At 43.0% G+C, this 21479-nt stretch overlaps 1 protein-coding gene and 1 pseudogene across 1 annotated transcript in view; one reads left to right on the top strand and one right to left on the bottom strand.

The window, feature by feature from the left end:
* The window catches only part of MYO1D (myosin ID), a 378012-nt gene that overhangs the window by 124161 nt on the left and 232372 nt on the right, over positions 1-21479 (bottom strand). The window contains exon 20 of the mRNA XM_053568857.1: positions 17668-17781. Coding sequence (XP_053424832.1) covers positions 17668-17781 — 114 coding nt within the window. The remainder of the gene's footprint in view (positions 1-17667; positions 17782-21479) is intronic.
* LOC128571391 (uncharacterized) lies at positions 12375-12435 on the top strand (annotated as a pseudogene).

Genomic DNA, 21479 nt, shown 5'->3' on the forward strand with positions numbered 1-21479 from the left:
CTAAATCCTCTCATTTCTATAAGGACAGGACTGCCAGTGTGCAAGGGGCTAAGAGCAGCTTCTAAATATTGAGCATTTTATCATGTGACAGAAACTACATGAAGCACTTTACATACATAATTTCAGGCTTATTTCATGGACATCACGTCCGGCATCAACAATCTACAGAGCTGGGTGCAGCTTCAAAACGGGGCATGAATTCAGCAGCCACCGTATGCTTGCTTCCTTGTACCCTCACACCTCTGCTGCCAACCCCACTGGATGACGATTTCTCCTTTGACTTTAGCCATTTATAGTGTAATAATCTTTAACCGCATAATAAAATACTTTTATAACTTAACAAGCTTTGCGAAACTATGAGATGGAGAGGGAAGGGCATGGGAGAGCAGGGGGTGGGGCAGGTGTCACAGGTGGCCTCTAAGAAGCAGAATGACTGCTCCCTCCACGGGAGCTGGGGAGTGGTTCAGCGAAGCTAGGGGAGAGGACCCTGAACCTGTCAACCGTACTTGCTCTGGAGAGACATGCCCCTGTCCACAACCCAGCGTAAAGAGGTCTCCATTTAGATGTAATCCAAAAAGAACACCCCCCCCCCAAAGAAATCCTCCTAATGTCTGTTATATTAGGAAACCAGATTCTCCTCATAGTACTAAACTTCATCACAACAATTCCGTGTAAAGCAAGTTTGTTGTGGACCTCAACCGATAACAAACAAATGGGCTCATGTATTCAATGCCCACAAGTCCAGGGCCCGGGTGGCTGGTGGGGGGACGAACCAGCATCTGCCAAGGGAGACAATACGTGCAGATGTCCATGATAAGGGGTGAAAAGCATCAAAGATAAGGTGATTTCTCCAATCTTTTACTAATCTTGTTTAAGGAAAATTTTGATATTCTGACTATTCTCAAACATCAAATCATGGTCAGCAACTTAAAGAAGGTTTAATTTTTGATATCAATTATGAGATCATGAGGCTTTTTAGAAAGAAAAAGCACTCTCTCTCCATCTCCCTCCACCCCTCCTTTTTTTTTAGAGTTGAAATGTAGATATTTAGATATTTTTCTTTTTTTTTTTTGTAGTTTTTGGCTGGGGCTGGGTTTGAACCCGTCACCTCTGGCATATGGGGCTGGCGCCTACTCCTCTGAGCCACATAGATATTTTTTCTTAAATAACATATTTACATCTAATAGAAAATATAACTCTAGAGATAATCTTTCCAACCAAAACTGAGGGGGAGGAAGGAGGAATGAAAGGGACTGAGGGGGTGTGAAGTTAGGGACAGGACCAGCCAGGCGGCCACATCCCACCCAGAAATTAAAAGCACTATGCCCAGTTTACACCCACACTCTCCCCTGCTCTTTGTACTGGGCTCACCCACTCAGCAATTCATCTTTTCCCTCCTTTTTTTTGAGGCAGAGTCTTGCTCTGTATGGTGTCATCACAGCTCACAGCAACCTCAAACTCCTGTGCTCAAGCGATCCTCCTGCCTCAGCCTCCTGAGTAGCTGGGACTACAGGCATGCACCATCACGCCTGGCTAGTTTTTTCTACCTTTTTAGTAGTGTAGAGTGACATCCAGAGAAACAGCTATGCTCAGAGGTACTGCCCATACCCCAACAGAAACAAAATAAACTTTTTCATACTTAATATATTAGCGACTATATTAGCGACCTGTGGGTCGCGACCCCTTTGTAACAATGAAAATACATCCTGCATATCAGATATTTACATTACGATTCATAACAGCAGCAAAATTACAGTTTTGAAGTAGCAATGGAAATAATTTTATGGATGGGGGTCACTATAACATGAGGAACTGTTGTTGGAGGCATTAGCAAGGTTGAGAACCACAGAACCCTTGATACGCAGAACAGGGCTACCACACTACAAACTCTCATCTTGATTATTCTGATTCCTGCAGGCCTACCAGTCACTTACCTTCAAAAAGTGGAGATTAAATATTGTATAAAGGAATATTAATAAAAGACAGACTTACATAAATAAAGAAAAATAGGGAGAGAAAGAACAATGTTGGCAATTAAGCCAGAGGATGCCTAATTTTGTGGCTACTTTGGGCTTTGAGGTCAGAAAAACCTGCAACTGAAACCCTGCACCAGTGACCAACTTCTCAAGAATAGGGGTCTTTATTAATAAAAGGATGCTTACTTCCTATACAGGATTCCCATAATGAAATTCTCAAAAAATTAAAGTGAAACCTTAACGTCTGCATTTTTCTAAATTTCTCTCTAACATAGACTTTCTTTTTCTAAGAACAGAGGTTTCCCACTGTCTAATTTTGCTCAGCAACTCTCTTTGTTATAAGAGGCAGAAATACAAACATTTGCGCAAGACGTTAAAAAAATAATATAGCTCCTAGGACCTGCAGAGAATTAATTAGGAAGGTAAATTTATTACCTAAATAAGTTAATAAACCTGAATGACACTCAGGGTCTGACATGAAGGGATTAGATACTTTCCATTTAAGAGGGACTGATAAATATAGTTTAAAGGCTCAAGGGAGGGGAAAAGTCTAGCACTCACCAGCACAGGCGGTGCCAGACATCAGCTGACTGCCTCCATTGAGGTTACCATGGAAACGCCTTCCCTTGGGATTCTGCCAGGAGGGTAGGGTGCTTTAGAAATGGTGATGGCGAGCAGAGCAGGCAGACGATGGATTTCAGCAGGGTTCACCCCTGTATACGTTACAAGGACAATCTATCTTCCAAACGAAAGGATACCTTTCTAGCAAATCATGTCAAATACAGTAACAAAGCCTGAAGCCTGGCATAATTACAATCCATTTACCTTTACAAAACAGTCACAACCGTTCAGATAATTGTCTCTTTTCTTTCCCCTGCTTGCTTCGTATTCTCCACAGAACTAAAGGAAGTATTTGTGTAATTAATTGGCTACTTCCTTAGCCATCAAGCCCATACTGATAAAGAGGGACTAGATCAAAACAACATTAATGGGGAGATTCATTCTTCAAACAAGGCATCACGCAAAGCTAACACAACTCACCAACAACAGAAGGGGAAGAAGAATTTCAGCTAAGGGCAGATTAAATGTTTCGGTTTATGTGGTCTTCCTCAAAACCAGGGAACAGATTTTATGTTTACGCAAATTAAACCCGGTCTAATGGCAGAATGGCATTGAATGGCAGAAGCAAATTTATTCAAGCACCGTGCTCCAGGCAGGGGAGCAATCTTTCTCACTAATTTAGTGATCTCTAGAATGATTCTAGAGGTTGTGAGCAAAGTTGTGGGCGCATTACCAATTATGTAGGTTACTTCTTGCCTTTGTTCTCCATATCCAGCTTCAGCAAACACAGGTCTCCCTTGAGTTTTATAAAATACTCGAATTCCGTTTCCAATATGCCCTGGAAAAATTTAACCTTTCTTGATAACTGTATTGGAACTAATGCTTTAATTGTACATTACAATCTACAAACACAGGGTGGAGAGTGACGCAAAGGAACGACACCAATTTGACAATACTGCAGATTCCAGCTGGCTGAAGCCCTGATCCCCAGTATGCAGGACTGTCCATAGAAAGTCACTTGTGCAGTTACTACAGGGGTCCACTTGCAAACTGAATGTTTCATTTTCAGACTGCTGTTTACAATTATTTAACCAAGCCATCTGAGTGAACCATGTTTAACTGAAAATAGTCTCAAAAACCTGTCATGATTTCTATTTTTATCTTTCCTATGTGAACTGACCCCATCACTAAATGATAAATTGATTGAATAATTTTTGCTAATGGAAAGGGGAAAATGGTACAAATTTATCTTTCAATTATGTTTACTTAGGCTTACATAAATATTAATTTTTATGTTTTGAACACAAACTAATGACAAGGAGTTGGGGAGACGGTCTCAGAGTTTAAGATTAATTGAGACCCCAGTGTGTACCGAGTTATATATTTTAGGGTAATAGAAAAATGCATGATACAACTATCTGCCTTCTAGAATCCCTAAAATTAAAAAAAAAAAAGAATCTGACCATTTCATATCCTGGTGAGGATGAAAAGCAACAGAATCTCCCTTTCCCTGCTGGAGGAAATGCAAAAGGGTAAGGCTACTTTGGAGGATAAACAGCAGTTCTGACCAAACGGAACAGAGTCTCATCACAGGATCTAGTAAGAGCATTCCCAGGTGTTCACACAACCGATTTTAAAACTTGTGGCTCACATGAAAATGTTTACAGTAGCTTTAGTCATAACTGTCCCAAACTGGAAGCAACCACGATGTTCCTTAAGAGGTGAACGGATAAACAAACTATGGTACCTTCATATGACAGAATATTATTCATTGATTAGAAAATGCACTGCCAAGCTACAGAAAGACATATGGAAGCTTAAAGGCCTGCTGCTGAGGAAGAGGAACCAATATACGGCCATATGCTACATGTTTCCAATTACAACACATTCAAATATGGAATCGATAAAACGATCAGTGGTTCCCATGGGTTTGGGAGAAAAGAGGAAAAAAATGAGTAGGATCCGCACATGGATTTTTAGAACAGTGAAACTCTTCTGTATGACATTGTAATGGGGGGGTACAGGAGAGCACACATTTGCCCAAACCTACAGAACTTGACAACATAAATAGTGAACCTTACGTAGGCCATTTTTTTTTTTAAATTAGGAGGTTGTAGGATTTCAAGAAAAAAAATACAGAATGTGACAAGAGAACGTAACTAAATTTAAACATATGAAACCGACTCACTGAAGGGAGCAGGAGGAACAGCAAGTTACTCACTGACCTGAGTAACTTTGGAAACGAGGGGACGACGACGGGGAAAGGAAGCATAGAGAGCCCTGCACTCTAGTTCAGGGGACCCCGACCTCTTTGGCACCAGGGACAGGTTTCCTGGGAGGCAATTTTTCCATGGGTGGAGGGAGGAGGTGGTTTTGATGTGCGTCTGCAAGCAACGGATTTATTCTGGCCTCTGTGGCATCAAGCCTCCCTGCTAATGAACATCCATATCTGCTCCCCAGTGCTAGCATCACCGGCTCAGCTCCGCCTCTCATTATCAGGCATTTGAGCCTCAGAAGAAGCCTGGGCCCCAGATCCCCTGCACAGTGAAATCCCTCACGTGCAGAGTGCACAGTGGGCTTCACGGTCCTGGAAGAATCCAATGCTGCTGCTGCTGTGACAGGAGACAGAGCTCCGGGGGTGATGAGGGCAATGGGGGGTGGCTGTAAACACACACGAAGCTTCGCTGCCTTGCCGGCCTCTCACCTCCGCTAGGCAGCTTGGTTCCTCACAGGCCGCGGAGGACGGGTATCAGTCCACAGCCCGGGGGTGGGGGACTACTGCTCTGGTTGATAAAAGTTGGGCCTCACCGGGTTAACAATTCCCATACTGCTATACGTATGTACTGGAGATGAACGATCAAGTAAATGGCTGTGGCTGGCAGGAGCCAGGTTTTTCACTTTTGGAATTTAAAGATAAGCAAGGGGAGGAGGCTAGACCCACCCTGTGATAACGGATTAAAGTTGGAAACATCAGTGTGAACTCATGTTTAATGGCCACATATGAAAATATTTCTGAAGATATGTATGAACATGGGTTAATGTACACACATCTATTTCTGTGCTGTGCCGGCTGAAAGGACCCTTTCAAGCAGTGGTTCTCAACCTTCCTAAGGCCGAGGCCCTTGAATATACAGCTCCTGAGAACCGCTGCTTTAAAGAAACAGAACCTCAGTAGTGGCAAGCGCAGTTCTACTCAGATCTTGGTTTCTTTTTTTTTTGTAGAGACAGAGTCTTACTTTATGGCCCTCGGTAGAGTGCCGTGGCCTCACACAGCTCACAGCAACCTCCAACTCCTGGGCTTAAGCGATTCTCTTGCCTCAGACTCCCGAGTAGCTGGGACTACAGGCGCCTGCCACAACGCCTGGCTATTTTTTGGTTGTAGTTTGGCCGGGGCTGGGTTTGAACCCGCCACCCTCGGCATATGGGGCCGGCGCCTTACCGACTAAGCCACAGGCTTGACAAACACGACCTCGGCCAGGTGACCACCTGCCTTTGTCCCACTGCAAGATGGGCTAACATCCCCAGTCATAAATCCTGCTGCTAGTACGTAACCTTGACACTGCGCACCACGGGATCACTTTACGTCTGTCGTCTTCTTCCCAATAACTTACAACCTCAGTCTTATCGTGGAAAACATTAGAGAAATCCCAAGAGCGGGATATCCTACAAAATGCCTGACCAGTGCTCCTCAAAACTGTCAAGGTCACCCAAAACAAGGAACTTGAGAAATTGTCTCAGCCAAGAGGAGCCTAAGGAGATGTGACAACTAAATGTAACGTGGTGTTCTAGAAGGGATATGACAGGAAAATGATGCTAGATAAAAACTAAGGAAATCTGAGTGAAGGATGGATGTGAGCTGCTAATTGCAACAAATGTACTGTAGCAACAGAGGCTGTTAATAACAGAGGACACTGGGGATGTGGTGTATTGGGACCCTTTGTACCACTGTCTCAAATTTTCTATAAATCTGTAATTGTCCTAAAAAATAGAATATATAAACAGAAATCCTTGATAAGACCTCTTAAGATAATCGCTAACCATCTAAGAATGGAAGACTCTCACTCGTCAGGTCCAAACCCTGTGGCTGAGTTGTGAGAAGCCCTCGCAGATGTCACGAGTGAGGCAGGGAGTGGCGGTCACAGAGGATCCAGCAGTGGGTCTCGTGGTGAAGGGAAAGGTTCTGACGCAAGGAGGGGGCATGGCAGCGGGCTGTGCCCGGGAGGACACTGCAGCAGGGAGTGCTCTGGACGGGAAGGGATGGCAGAACGCAGCTCTCCTGAGCGCTGGGTTCTTTGGGAGGTGAACACGGCAGAGCCAAGGACTTTTTTTTTTTAGACAGAGTCTCATTATGTCACCCTTGGTAGAGTGCCGTGGTGTCACACCTCACAGCAACCTCAAACTCTTGGGCTGAAGCGATTCTCTTGCCTCAGCCTCCCAAGTAGCTGGGACTACAGACGCCCGCCACAACACTTGGCTATTTTTTTGTTGCAGTTGTCGTTGTTTACCTGGCCTGGGCTGGGTTCAAACCTGCCACCCTCAGTGCATATGGCCAGCGCCATAACCACTGTGCTACAGGTACCAAGCCACAGAAGCAAGGAAATTTTTATAAAGCGACATAATTATTAGTGCATAAAGGCAGAGTACAGAAGTGACGAGAAAAAACTAAGTAAGAAACAACCTTAGATTTAGTAGAGAAAAGGGTTTTCAACTAAAGGCAGATTGGGGAACGAACCCAGAAGGCCCGGGAAGGACACTGCCGTCCATCTCAGGTGGGCTCAGCTGGTCCCTGGAGATGGCACATGGACTTGCTTAGCTAGAGTGAGATGTCCACGACCTGGGCCTTCGAGACCCCTGGAGAGTTGGTAAAAGCACACGAAAGGAAACATGAACAGGTCTGATGTGAGGGGGATGCCATAAAATAAGCAATGTGTCTGGCAAGAATTATTTCAGTAGCTATGAGTTTACTGCATTTAAGGAGGGAGAGTTCTGTATAGAGCTAGAGAATGAAAAGACACCTGCAACAATCCCAGGGTGGCGGAGGCACGGCGTAAGGCAACAACTGTAGAAATACGTACGATACACCCAAAGCTACAAGACATTAGAATAACTGGGTTATGAAGAGAGAGTGGAAAAAACCCACAAACAACAGGTATTGTTACAGACGGGCAAATTGTTAATAGGTAAATATTTGATGGCAATGTTGATCTTAGTTTTTATGTTAAATTCCAGTTGTTCATAGGAAAACACAGAATCTATTCCACAGGCAGCTAGAAATATAGGCTACGGTGAGGGCAATGTAATAATAGGCTGGCCACGATGAAATGTTTCCCAAAGATCCTCCGCACGGTGGGGTTCGCCGTGTATGTGCAGTTTTTGTTGCGATACGGGTATAATCTAAAGAAGTATGTGAAGTGTACTATTCAATAAAATTCACTGACAACTTCGGATTCATATGAAATGCAGGGAATGTCAGGAATAAAATTCCTGACAACTTCAGATTCATATGAAATGCAGGGAATAGGTGGCTAAGTTACATGAACCCTGAGAAAACAGTCAGACAAACTGAGACGAGAGGAGTTCTAAAGTCTTTAAGAGGCAACGCCACGCGGTAGCGAGTGTGGGTGCCTGTGTGGAGAAACCAGGACTCTTCCTATACTGCAGAGATTGTAAAATGAAGCAGCTGTTTTGGAAAACAGTTCCGTAGTTTCTAACAAAGTTAAACAGATGTCGTGTAATAAAATAATTCCACCCCTGGATGTCTACAATGAGAAATACAAACACATGCCCACAAAGGGACCTGTGAATGTACAGCAGCCAAATGCCCACCAATGAGTGAACCAGGAGACACGGACGGTGGTATGAGTGAAAAACACGGCATCTACACACAGTGGAATATTACTCGGCAAGAGACCGAGCTCCTAACACACAGAACCACCTAGGCAAATTTCAGAAACATTATGCTGAGGATAGGAAGCTAGACACAAAACAGTATCTGTTGTGTCCTTCCATTCAGATGAAATTTCTAGACCCAGAAAGATCAGTGGGTTGTGCAGGGCTGAGGATGAGACTGGGGATTTAGTATAAACGGGGCATGAGAGAATTTTCTAAAGTGATGATGATGGCTGATTGCACGGCTGCATACATTTACTAAAAATAACTGCGCTTTACAGTAGGTAATTTTTTTGTTTTGAGACAGAGTCTCATTATGTCGCCCTCAGTAGAGTGCTCTGGGGTCACAGCTCCCAGCAACCTCAAACTCCTGGACTTAAACGATTCTCTTGCCTCAGCCTCCCAAGTAGCTGGGACTACAGCTGCCTGCCACAATGCCCAGATATTTTTTGGCTGTAGTTGTCATCGTTGTTTGGCAGGCCTGGGCTGGATTCGAACCCACCAGCTCCAGTGTATATGGCTGGCACCCTAGCCGCTGAGCTACAGGCACTGAGCCTGGAAATGTTAATTTTGACATGAAAATGGTATTGTGATTAGGAAGAAGAATATCCTTATTCTTAGGAGACACATGAGTATTTCAGAGGTAAAATATCATAAGAGAGAAATAAAATAAATATGGCAAAAATAAACGCACAATCTAGGTGGGGGTACGTGGGTGTTCCCTGTGCTATTCTTCCAACTTCACTGTAAGTTTGAGAAATTTCATAATAAAAAGGAAGGGAAAGGTATAGTGAGTGGCTCATACTCATATTTCTAGCTCTTTGGGAGGCCAAGGTGGAAGGACTGCTCGAGGCCAGGAGCTTGAGACCAGCCTGAGAAACATAATGTAGCCCCATTTCTATAAAAAATAGAAAAATTAGCTGGCACGGTAGTGGACACCTGCAGTCCCAGCTATTCAGCAGGCTAAGTCAGGAGGATCACTTCAGCCCATGAATTTAAGGATGCACTGATGTTAGGATGATGACACTGTACTCTAGCCTGAGAGCAGCAGCAGAGAGAGAGAGAGAGAGAGAGAGAGAGAGACAGAGAGAGAGAGAGAGACGCTGACTCCAAAAAAAAAAAAAAAAAAAAAAAGAGGAGGGATCGAATCAGCAGTGAACTCTGAGGCAATGGAGAATAGAAAGCTCCCAAGTCAGGAAAGAGATGTATATCAAAGATTTTCTTTCTTCCTTTCCTTTCTTGTTAATTGAAGTAGAAAACAGATTCTTCTAAAGCTTGCACTCTTGCACTCAATTATAGCTTTTTATAAGTGAGAAATGGTTGGTGTCTATGTCTGCTACATAAGGTTCGGAATAAAACTTAACATAGATTTTTAAAGTTTGGCATAGAGGAGGCCAGGGAGTTTGGCTATAACTCATTAGAATAACGATTTTCAAGACCTCTTTAAAAAAAAATTATTGTTAAAAAGAGATGGAGTCTTGCTCTGTCATCTGGACTGGAGTGCAGTGATATGATCACAGCTCACTGCAGCCTCGAACTCCTGGCCACAATCATCCCACCTTGGCCTTCAAAGTGTGGGGATGCCCCAGAGCAACACTTCTTTTAATAAGAGTAGCAAACTGGCAGCCTGGAGCTGAAGATGGCCCACAGATACGTCTTGTTTGGCTTGTATGGCATTTTACTGTTAGTTCACAACACTTAGCAATCAGGAGAACTCACATAAAATGTAGACTTCTGCTTTTTCTAGGCAAATCCAAAGCTTTGGCATAGTGGACTCAAGCATGGCTGTCACCATCTGGAGGGCTGGCATAATGGGGCATGTACCTCATTCGTGTCTGTACCTGTGCAACTCCTAAAGGCATGCGACTTTGTAGGTAAACAGCAAGTTGTCCCTTTCTGATGGGGTTCCCTCTACCACCATCCTTGGCTCTCTTTCCCCTGACATGGTTGTGGCAAATGAGAGTGTTATGTTGAGAAGAAGTGAAACTGAAAGGAAGGATGTGGGAATTTATTGTAATTTTAGTTTGTAAAACCCTTGTTCAATGATAATTAAAGCAGCAACTGACACAGGGATGATCATGTGTCAGTGAGGGACAACAGGGAAGAGGTGGTCACTCCTCACAGAACACACTCACTCACACACACACACACGTACTGTAAGCCACCGTGTGTGGTGACTGAAAAACATTATAAAACAACTTACGACTTTAAGGGGAAGTCACAATGGAAATGCAAAGTAACACAAGGGAACAGCAAGGACAGTCCACGTGCACTATGTCGAGTTCAGCTCAAATCATTCTCAAACACAAATGCAGTCTGCAGGGTATTGTTTAAAGCTAAATTTAAAAACTAAAGCCGTCAAATCCCCTACTAAAAGCAGCTAAAAAAAGAACAACCTAAAAAATGAAGAAGAAAAAATAAGAGCAGAGGTCACAGGCTGGGCGCAGTGGCTCACGCCTGTAATCCTACTGCTCTGGGAGGCCAAGGCAGATGATTGCTCGAGTTCAGGGGTTCGAGAGCAGCCTGAGCAAGAGCAAGACCCTGTCTGAAAAACAGGCGGGCATTATGGCAGGCGTCTGTAGTCTCAGCTACTCGGGAGGCTGAGGCAAAGGATCATTTGAGCTCAAGAGTTTGAGGTTGCTATGAGCTGTGACACCCATGGCATTTTACAGAGGGTGAGAAAGTCAGTCTCCCCACTCCCCCCAAAAGACCAGAGATCATGAACGAGAAGAAAATAAAATCAATAAAAGTGGCAAAGTGACAGACCCCTAGCAAAAGTGATCTTGAAAGAAATGAGAAAAAGCACATTTAATCAAACCTGAGAACGCAGAGGGTCTGTAACTGTAGGTACATTTAAGAGCTCTTCAGGTCACTGCGGGCCAACAGGGACCTGGGTTCCTTAATGCCACCTTTCCCCTCTGAGGAACAACTGAGGGCTGCCTCCCTCAGCAGAGGACGTGGGGGAACAGTTTTCTTTACACAAGGTGTGAAGCAAACGTTGCCGTAACAGGTTTCACGTGACGTCCGCTGCCATTGAGTAGGCCCAACTCGCCCCGGCGTGGATGGGCCTTCACCTCACCTGCTTCCCTTCCCTCTCTGACTCAAGTCTCCTCTCCTCACCCTTCACAGTAACTCGCTTTCTTCTTCTCTTTGCTTTCCTCCTCCTCCCCACTTTTTCTTTTTTCTGAAGTGTAACAAACATACACCAGGGTGCACAGATCTCAAATAAACAGCCTGATGAATTGTTACATCTCCGCACACTCCTCAAACTACCCCGGATCAAAGTGTTAAATATCCCCGGCCCCCCCAGAAGGCTCTTTCCTCCCTGCTCGTGTCTCTGTGCCTTGGTTATTCCTTTTGCCTACAATGCTTTTTTCCATCAAGTCCACATAAGATTCATTCCCTAACTCCTTGAACTCTCCGCTTACAGATAAACTCGGTGAGGCCTGACCACCCTGTATAAAATTCAATAACCCTCATGCTTTTTATCTTCTTTCTCAATTTTATTTTTCCCTGATCACTTTCTATGAACTACCTTGTGTGTGTGTGCGCGTGTATCTATGCACACTTATGTGAATGCATACACACAGGGGAACCCCAGGGACTGTAGAGAACCGGTCATCACGTGAAGGTGGGCAATGCAAGAAACGAGGCCACTGAACGGTATGTACGTGTGGTGCTTGTCTGGTTGATGAAAATTAGTTCAACTTAAGGAGGTGGTCAACTATGGAGGTTCTACTGTGCTTCCTCCACTGGAATATAAATTCTATGAAGGCAGAGTGTCCACTGAAGTTGAGAACTTGGGGCGCTTAGTTACTGTTGATTTGTACAAGTTCAGTGTGCCAGGATAGGGGAATTGGTTCTGTAGGGTTTACAGAATGAGCATTAGGCAAGGAACAAATATTGGTCCCGCATTTCCTGCCTGTGACTGTTAAAGAAACTAAGGTTCAGATTAGCATGGCCCCTGCACAAGGATGACACACAAATTCGTGAAGCGTCCCATATTTTTAACAGATTTGGGCAAAAAATAAATTAATTAATTAAAAAAAAAAAAAGAAACTGAGGTTCAGAAACTGATTAGACATGCCTCCAACCAGTGTCATTGGCTGAATTCTTTCGCTCATGCTGGGGTTCCTGAGCATGATTTTAGACCCTGTTTGACACAGACTAGGATCTCGGTGATTGAAGTGTGGGCAGCTGGAAAGAGTCAGGGCCCAGGTTGCCAGAAGAACATGGCCTGTCAAGCACTTCTCTCCTGTTACGTCTCTTCATCAAGAAAACCCAACGATTCTCGACTCACTGCACTAGGCAGCATCATGTGTGAAGGTCCAAACGTGGCGTGAGGCTAAAGATGACAGTCATAAATAGTAGAGGGAACAGATCAATTATACCCAAAATGAATAGGAGGAGTTATCCGTGTCACACCAGAAAAAGTCAGGAAAGATGGTGCATGGATTTGCAAGTGTTCGACAAGGAACAAAAGTACCACTTTAGATCACGCGGCATTGGTTGCTATGGTGAGGCCTCATTGGACATGCCGCTCAATGCTGTTTCTGCAAGATGCAACTCCTGTGGTTTCTGGGGTGGGCTGACTCAGCCCTTGGCTCAGGGCTGACCCAGGCTGTCTGGCAAGAAAGAGGTGATTGTGAGTGAGAAGACAGACAAAGAGACGTCGAGGCTGAAAGAATGGAAGAAACTCAGCCAATGTAACACACAGGTTGTGGGGGAGGCTGAAGGAAAGCATGGCCCTGGGAGCTCCTTAAATCCCAAATGGAGGCATTTCTTTTCTTTTCTTTTTTTTTTGAGACAGAGTCTCACTCTGTTGGCCTGGGTAGAGTGCCGTGGTGTCATAGCTCACAACAACCTCCCAACTCCTGGGCTCAAGTGATTCTCTTGCTTCAGTTTTTCTATTTTTACTAGAGACAGGGTCTCATTTTTGCTCAGGCTGGTCTTGAGCTCATGAGCTCAGGCAATCCACCCACCTCGGCTTCCCAGAGTGCTAGGATTACAGGTGTGAGCCACTGCGCACTGCCCAAATGGTGGCATTTCCTGGGTTTCTGCAGATTCCCTTGTTACCAGGTGGATCCTTGTTAAAAACAAAACATGACTTAAGATGTGTGGTTTCTGTTTACAAGTTGGAGAAGCCTAATAAAAAAATAAGAAAGGAACCCGATACAGAAGGAGGAAAGCAAGATGGAGAGGGAGGGAAGTGTGGGTACCCCAGGCTAGGCGTTTTTTTTTTTTTTTTGCAGTTTTTGGCCGGGGCTGGGTTTGAACCCGCCACCTCCAGCATATGGGGCCGCGCCCTACTCCTTTGAGCCACAGGCGCCGCCCCCCCAGGCTATGCGTTTTTCTTGACTACTCTTATTTCTGAAAACTTTCCAATTTGATTTTGCAACATGGTGTTCCCCTACTTTTTTCTTTCCTGGAATGATTCATAAACTTATGGAACTGCAGGGATATTAGAGATCCTCTATTTGGCACATTAAGAGAGAGACGAGAGAAGGGAGGACCATAAACAAATTTGCTTTCATTCCATTTCCTTCAGGGATTCTCTTTTCTCACCACTTAACCGTGAATGTTCTTGAATAATCCACCCCCCTTCTCCCTCTCTACTCATCATTTTGGCCTCCACTTATACAAGGACCCACTCTGAAATTTTAATCTTAAGTGCCGAATTCTTTCCTACTCTATACAATAAGATTTCCAGTTAGCCAGGGAAAGTATACTCGTAATTTTCACTAGGACCTCAAACTCAACATGGTTACAATGGAAATCACTTTCCTTCATCCTCTCCTGGCTTCTCCAACATTATCATCAGTATCATCGTGTTTTAAAATTGGTTCCTTGTCTTAAACTTCGTCTTTAATTTAAAAATATTTCAGTCACACAAAAAAAGCATGAAAAATAATATAACAAATATGCATGTCTCCACCATCTAGAATTAATATTTTGCCAGATTCACTTTAGACTTAGAAAAGAAAAATTACAGATCCAGTTGGGACCCCCCTACCCCATCCAAGTTGCTCCCTCTAAAGAGGCTGCTGCTCTTGGGAAGTTGAGTTCGTCCCAGAAGCAGAGCCTGGGACAAAGACTGATGGGCTTGCAGAGCTAGTGTGGGAGGTGCGGGGACACTGGCAAGGGGCTGGGGAGGTGGTGCAGGGAAGGGGAGGCAGCCACCACTGGGGCACCTGCAGCTTTCTCCTGCTGGGAAGCTCTAGGAAATGGTGTAAGACAGTCTAGAATGACCCTGGCCAAGGAATGATGGAGCGGAAGTATTTATGCCCCACCCACATCACACGCTGAGTGGCTGGGCACTTCCAGCCCTCCATGAATGAGGCTTCTGGCTGTCTGAGGGCAGCCTTTTGACAGTGATGTTGGCTATTGGGAATTAGGCTGGTGTGCACAAAAATGGCTTAGGAACACAAGGGGATGTGGGCGAAACACTGAGGGCAGCTGTGACAGTGTGCATCCATCCCATGGACACTGTTTTACCCTAACAGCTAGACATCACTCACAAGCTTGTAATTTCATGTCCTATTTAACAGAAATAAAAATAAATACTGCTCATTTTTATGATATGATATTACTAATAATATTCACAATGATAATGATGATGATGAAGGGACATGGTGGCTATAAATACAAACTGGTCGACATGAAAAAGGGTTGTTTGCAAAGATAACTTCAGTCCCAAGAATTAACTGTTTATGGAATGTGTCTGAATGTGCCTGATGGATCTCCTCTTAATAGAAAGCAAGGGGAAGGAAGTAAAATGCCTACCACAATTCATGTTCGTTTGGTTTTACACTTCATTAGACTTTGATGAAATGTAATTTTCTCCCTCATCATCCTTCATCTCTGACTTCAAGATCGTAGGGTTGTAAGGCTTAAACTGTGATTCAGAGAGAAAATACACATCTTTGCTAAGAAGACTGTACACAATCAAAAGTATTTTAGAATATTTTCTTTAAGAATATTTTCGTCTTAGCTACAATCCACTGGCCTTTATATTGTCGGTGGGGGAAAGTGTGTATGTGTATGGGGGTATGTGTGGTGTGAGTGGGAAGGTACAGAGTGAAGGCAAATATCAACCCCATAATCAGGGCATTCCAATCAATTAGCAAAACCAGGAACAAATTGTTGGCCTTCTTCAACAATTCCAACATTCCACTCCTTCTTACTACCAAAAGGACCCCTGATTTAACAAAAGTTCAAAACAGTGTGTTTCTTCTTCTCTTCTGCAGAGACCAAAAGGATTTAAAACAATCTCTAAATAATACTCCTCATTGATCCCAGTATTAGATAAACACAGACCTCCCTCTTAAAGAACGAGCAGGCAGAGAAAAATCACCCGACACGCGAGAAGATCCCACAGCCCCGTAGGATCTTTCTGAAGAATCAGAACAGTCATTTGTAAGTCAGACTCCATTAAGAAAGGAAAAAAAAACCCCAAAACTCTTATACTGAGATTCAAGGAGATACCCACCAAACTTCACATTTCAAATAAAAAACTGATTATAGAATTAAAAAACTCTGTGGTCATAGGGAACAACAGAGTGGATTTATGAGGTCTGATGATCACGTCTGTGAACTTGCCACTGTGCGCTTACACGCAGCGCCGCACAGACAGCCTGGCGAGCTTCATGACTCTGGCCCACCAGTGTCTCATAGCTGTGTCCGTGCTGACGCATCGTGGTGTCTCACAGAGTGGTCTTTATCATCGTTGTTGCATGTTTTTGCCTGCCGCCTCAAGAACGGCAGAGCCTTTGTTAGAGCAATGAACAAACACTAAATTTCCTGTTAAAGTTGGCAAGAGCAGAAATGAAATCGGGGATGTTTTCCAAGTTAGTCCAAGTTTACAGGGACAATGCCATGAAGAAAATGGCAGTGCAGAAATGGATTACACAGTTTTCTGAAGGAAGAGAAAGTGTCACTGAGGAAGAGAGGTCAAGGAGACCAGTAACGAGCAGAACTGGTGAAAACGCTGCAAAATACATTGAACTGTGTCAGAATCATCAGCTGACTGTGAGAAGAACTTATCAAGCAAAACGTTGAGGGAGAAACAAGAAATCTTTTTTTTTTTTTTGAGGCAGAGTCTCACTCTGTAGACCTGGGGTTGAGTGCTGTGATGTCATAGCTCACAGCAACCTCAAACTCTTGGGCTCAAGCAATCCTCTCATCTCAGCTTCCTGAGTAGCTGGGGCTACAGGTGCCTGACACAACCCCGGGCTAGCTTGTCTATTTTTAGCAGAGATGGGGTCTCATTCTTGCTCTTGAACTCGTGAGCTCAGGTGATCCACATTCTCAGCCTCCCAGAGTGCTAGGAGTACAGGTGTGAGCCGTTGTGCCCAGCGGAGAAACAGGAGACAGGAAAATCTTAACTGAAAATCTTGGCAGGAGAAAGGTGTGTCTCCTTACATCATGACCAGCTCACATGGCACTGTCAGTGAGGAAGTTTTTAGCCAGTAAACAAATTAACTGTTTTGGAACACCCTCCCTACTCACCTGATCTGGACCCCAATGACTTTTTCCTTTATCTGAAGATAAAGGAAATATTGAAAGGAAGACATTTGATGACATTTCAGGACATTAAGAGTAATACGAAGACAGCTCTGATGGCTGTTCCAGAAAAAGAGTTCCGAAATTGCTTTGAAGGATGGACTAGGCATTGGCATTGGTGCACAGCTTCCCAACGGAAGTACTTCCAAGGTGACTGTAGTGATATTCAGCAATCAGGTATGTAGTACTTTTTCTAGGATGAATTTGCAAACTTAATTGTCAGAGATCATAGACCAGCAATTAAACGCGTATAAAATAAATTGTGAAAATAATTCTCAAAGCAGCATAAATTTTACATTTAAAAGAGCAGAAATGTCTTCATAATCTCCCACTGTTTGTTCTACCTGATTTCATTTCCACATAAACACAAACTTTAGGAAAATAAATAAGAAAATGTTGTTATATGCCAGCACATTTAAGTAGTAAGTAGGATGAGGAAAAGAGAAAATTCATATAGAATCCAGAATACTTGTACTTTAAAAAAAATCTTCATTAATCTTTTGGCTGCTTTGAATCTTCCTTATAGAAAATTGTGTATTTGTACAAAACACAAGATTGTCGTAACATTTCAGGAATTCATGGGCTACATAAAGCCCCAACATTCTAGGAGTCTATTGATCTATTAGCAATCCACAAACCACCAGGTGAGGAATAGTCAAAGAGAAGCAGAAGTACTTACGTTGTACAGAGGGATAGTCTTCATCACCTTGTACTGTTTAGTGGGATCCATTTTATACAGGTGACGGTCGGTGACAAAAATCGCTCGGTCTTCTACCTTACTAAATCGATTCACCTGTAAGAGAAGAGGCCAGTAAACCACAGTATCGCTTCAAGAAAGAAAGTTGGCTGAGTGGAGACAGATTCTTCAGTGGAAGCGTACCACGTCTGGCAATTCTAATGGATACCATAAAGATTTAAAAGCGGTGGCAGCTTCCAGATTTGTGGAATTTGGCACTCAAAATTTTACAATTTAACAGGGAAAACACAAAAACCACACAGAAGAATGAAAAGGATTAAAAATATGTAGCTCAGATACCATCAAGAAAGTGAAAAATCAAAAATCTACAAAGGGTGGCACCTGTGGCTCAAAGGAGTAGGGTGCTGGCCCCAGATACGGGAGGTGCAGGGTTCAAACCCGGCCCCAGCCAAAAACTGCAAAATAAATAAATAAAATAATCTACAAAGAACTCAAGCAAATCAGCAAGAAACAACCAAACAATCCCATCAAAAAGTGGGCAAAAGACATGAACAGAAACTTTTTTTTTTTATTTTGAACAGAAACTTTTCAAAGGAGATATACTAATGGCCAAGAAACTCATGAAAAAAATCTTCAGTTTCCCTAATCATCAGGGAACTGCAAATCAAATCCATAACGAGTATCACCTAACTCCAATGAAAAAAACCCCCAAACAACAGACCCTGGTGTGAATGTGGACAGGAAAGAACTCTTATACACTATTGGGGAAACTGCAAGCTAGTGCAGCCTCTATGAAATATTGTGTGGAGATATCTCAAAGAGCTAAAAGTAGACCTGCTGTTTGATTCAGCAATCCCCCTGGTGGGTATATACCCATAGGAAAAAAAGGTCATTTAATGAAGAGGACACTTGCACTCCAATGTTTATAGCAGCACAACTCACAGTTGCAAAGGCATGGGAACAACACAAGTACCCACCAATACACAAATAGACTAACAAAATGTGGTATATGCATACCACGGAGTACTACTCAGCCATGAAAAATGGTGGTCGGTATCTTTTGTGACAACCTGGATGGCACCGGAAACCATTCTTCTGAGTGAAATATCATAAGAATAGAGAAACAAACACATGTACCTAGTATCAGATTGAAACTAATGATCAATACTTTCATGTACATATGGAAGTAAATCTCAATGACAGTCAAGCGAGGGGGAGTGGGGAGGAAGGGATGGGCACATTCATACCTACTGGGTACAGTGTACGCTATCTGAGGGACGGGCACACTTATAAATTTGACTCAATTTGTACAAAAACAAAGTTTGCAAATAAAACATGTGCACCCCCCCAATATTCTGAAATAAAAAAATAAAGATTCATGAACTCAAAAAAAAAAAAAAAAAAAAAAAAGAAGATTAAAAACAGAATGGCAGAAAATTATCTGATAAGGGACTTGTATCCAGCATATATTAAGAATAACAATCCAATACTTAAGAGATATAACCCACGTACACTAAGGAATGACTTGAAGCCTTTAGTTATAATAAGTTGAGTCTAGGGTATGGGGTGAGATGGATGAGAATCCAATGGGTAAAAATAATTTCATAAAATTATATAAGGAACATACAACTAGATAATGATACAGGGAGAAGATACAGTGTGTGTGTTTCTGTAGAGTGCTGCTTTATCAAACAGAGGGTCAGAGAACGTTCACATTTGCAGGTAAATCTTTTCCTAAGAGACAAAATAACCCCAGGACATTTTATACATAAGTAGTTCACTTCTTGTTAATTAGGGTGTTGAATCTTAGATTTGAAACATTCATGGTATTAATATTTCATTCAATTTACCTAGCGCTAAAGATTTTCAAACCACTGTAAGCCATATTTTTCAGTGACTAGAAGCAAAAAAGAAAGCAAACAAAACAAAACAAAATCAAACCAAATACTAAAAAGCTCTTCTCAACTAGAATAGGTATAGTTGTGACATATCTGTTCCCCATCCCCTCTTCCAAATTCTTACTTCAAAGATGCAAAAAAGAAGTTAGAGATTAATTCTAAAACACTGGTAGCTTCAGTAGGAGATTGAGATAACTACATTCAGAGAGGTAGGGTAGGATATAGCAAATTAAATTCAAATGTTAATTTGAATTTTATTCCATCTTCTCTCTTTTACCTCATAGTTTTAGAGATCAGCCAATTCTCTAAGTATTTTCTTTATAACCAAAGTATATTTTTTAGTCTTCAAGTTGACAAAAAATGGTATCTGTAGTTAAGAGTATAAAAGAATCAAGGTGGTAAATTATTACTCTTAGTAAACAGATTCACATTGCAACAGTTTTTGGCATAACAGATGATTGCTACTTGCCAGAAAACTTAAAACTAGGTGAATAAAGAGTTTCCACATCTGCATTTTTCAACTTTTTTTTTTTTTTGTAGAGACAGAGTCTCACTTTATGGCCCTCGGTAGAGTGCCGTGGCCTCACACAGCTCACAGCAACCTCCAACTCCTGGGCTTAAGCGATTCTCTTGCCTCAGCCTCCCGAGCAGCTGGGACTACATGCGCCCGCCACAACGCCCGGCTATTTTTTGGTTGTAGTTTGGCCGGGGCCGGGTTTGAACCCACCACCCTCGGCATATGGGGCTGGCGCCTTACCGACTGAGCCACAGGCGCCGCCCTCACATCTGCATTTTTCTAAGTTGTCTGCACCATAACAGCCTTAGGAGAAGTTTGCAAAAGAAAGGTTTCCACAGGCAAGTTGGTTTGAGAAACACTATAAATCACTGCCTCCACTGTGGGTTATGAATATATTAAAGACTCTGAGAACTCTGCACTTAAAGAGCATGTTTAACCCTGTATTTCCAAAATACATTCAATTATCAAACTCTTTTTCAACAAACACCTATTAATATCCAAAAGAACATTAGAATGTAAACCTGTTGGAAAACACTAACCATCATTTATATCAATCTCACAATATGTAGAACAGAGAACATCTAAAATAGAAACTGGGTAAGTAAAAGACATGCCCCTTATCTTTGGTGTAATCATATTGAAAAATATGAGCTGTGCCAAAGAACACGATTAAAAACTGTGTTGCCGGCTCGGCGCCTGTGGCTCAAGTGGCTAAGGTGCCAGCCACATACACCTGAGCTGGCGGGTTCGAATCCAGCCCGGGCCTGCCAAACAACAATGATGGCTGCAACCAAAAAATAGCCGGGCCTTGTGGCAGGGGCCTGTAGTCCCAGCTACTTGGGAGGAGGAGGCAGGAGAATTGCTTGAACCCAGCAGTTGGAGATTGCTGTGAGCTGTGACGCCATGGCACTCTACCCAGGGCGACAGCTTGAGGTTCTGTCTCAAAAAAAAAAAAAAAAAAATCCAACCCCCCCCCCAAAAAAAACCGTGTTGCCTAATTTCACAAGGTCACTCCAGAGTCAAAACAAGTAGGCCCTACCTATGTCCTTTTTATGTCGTGAGTTAACCTAAAAAACAATAAACAAAAATTTCAAAGCTACAATGTTTTGAAGCTGTTTAGAAACAAAAACATGCAAAAAATGTAATTTCTAAAGAGAACACATTACAAATCTTTCCCTTCTCTCTCTCTTTTCTTTTTTAGAGACAGAGTCTCTCTTGGTACAGTGCTTCGGCATCACAGCTCATAGCAACTTCCAGCTCTTGGGCTTAGGTGATTCTCTTGCCTCAGCCTCCCGAGTAGCTGGGACTACAGGCGCCCGCCAAATGCCCAGCTATTTTTTTGTTGCAGTTTGGCTGGGGTCGGATTTGAACCCACCACC

This window comes from Nycticebus coucang, chromosome 18 (genome assembly GCF_027406575.1).
Source record: "Nycticebus coucang isolate mNycCou1 chromosome 18, mNycCou1.pri, whole genome shotgun sequence".
Classification (NCBI taxonomy): Eukaryota; Metazoa; Chordata; class Mammalia; order Primates; family Lorisidae; genus Nycticebus; species Nycticebus coucang.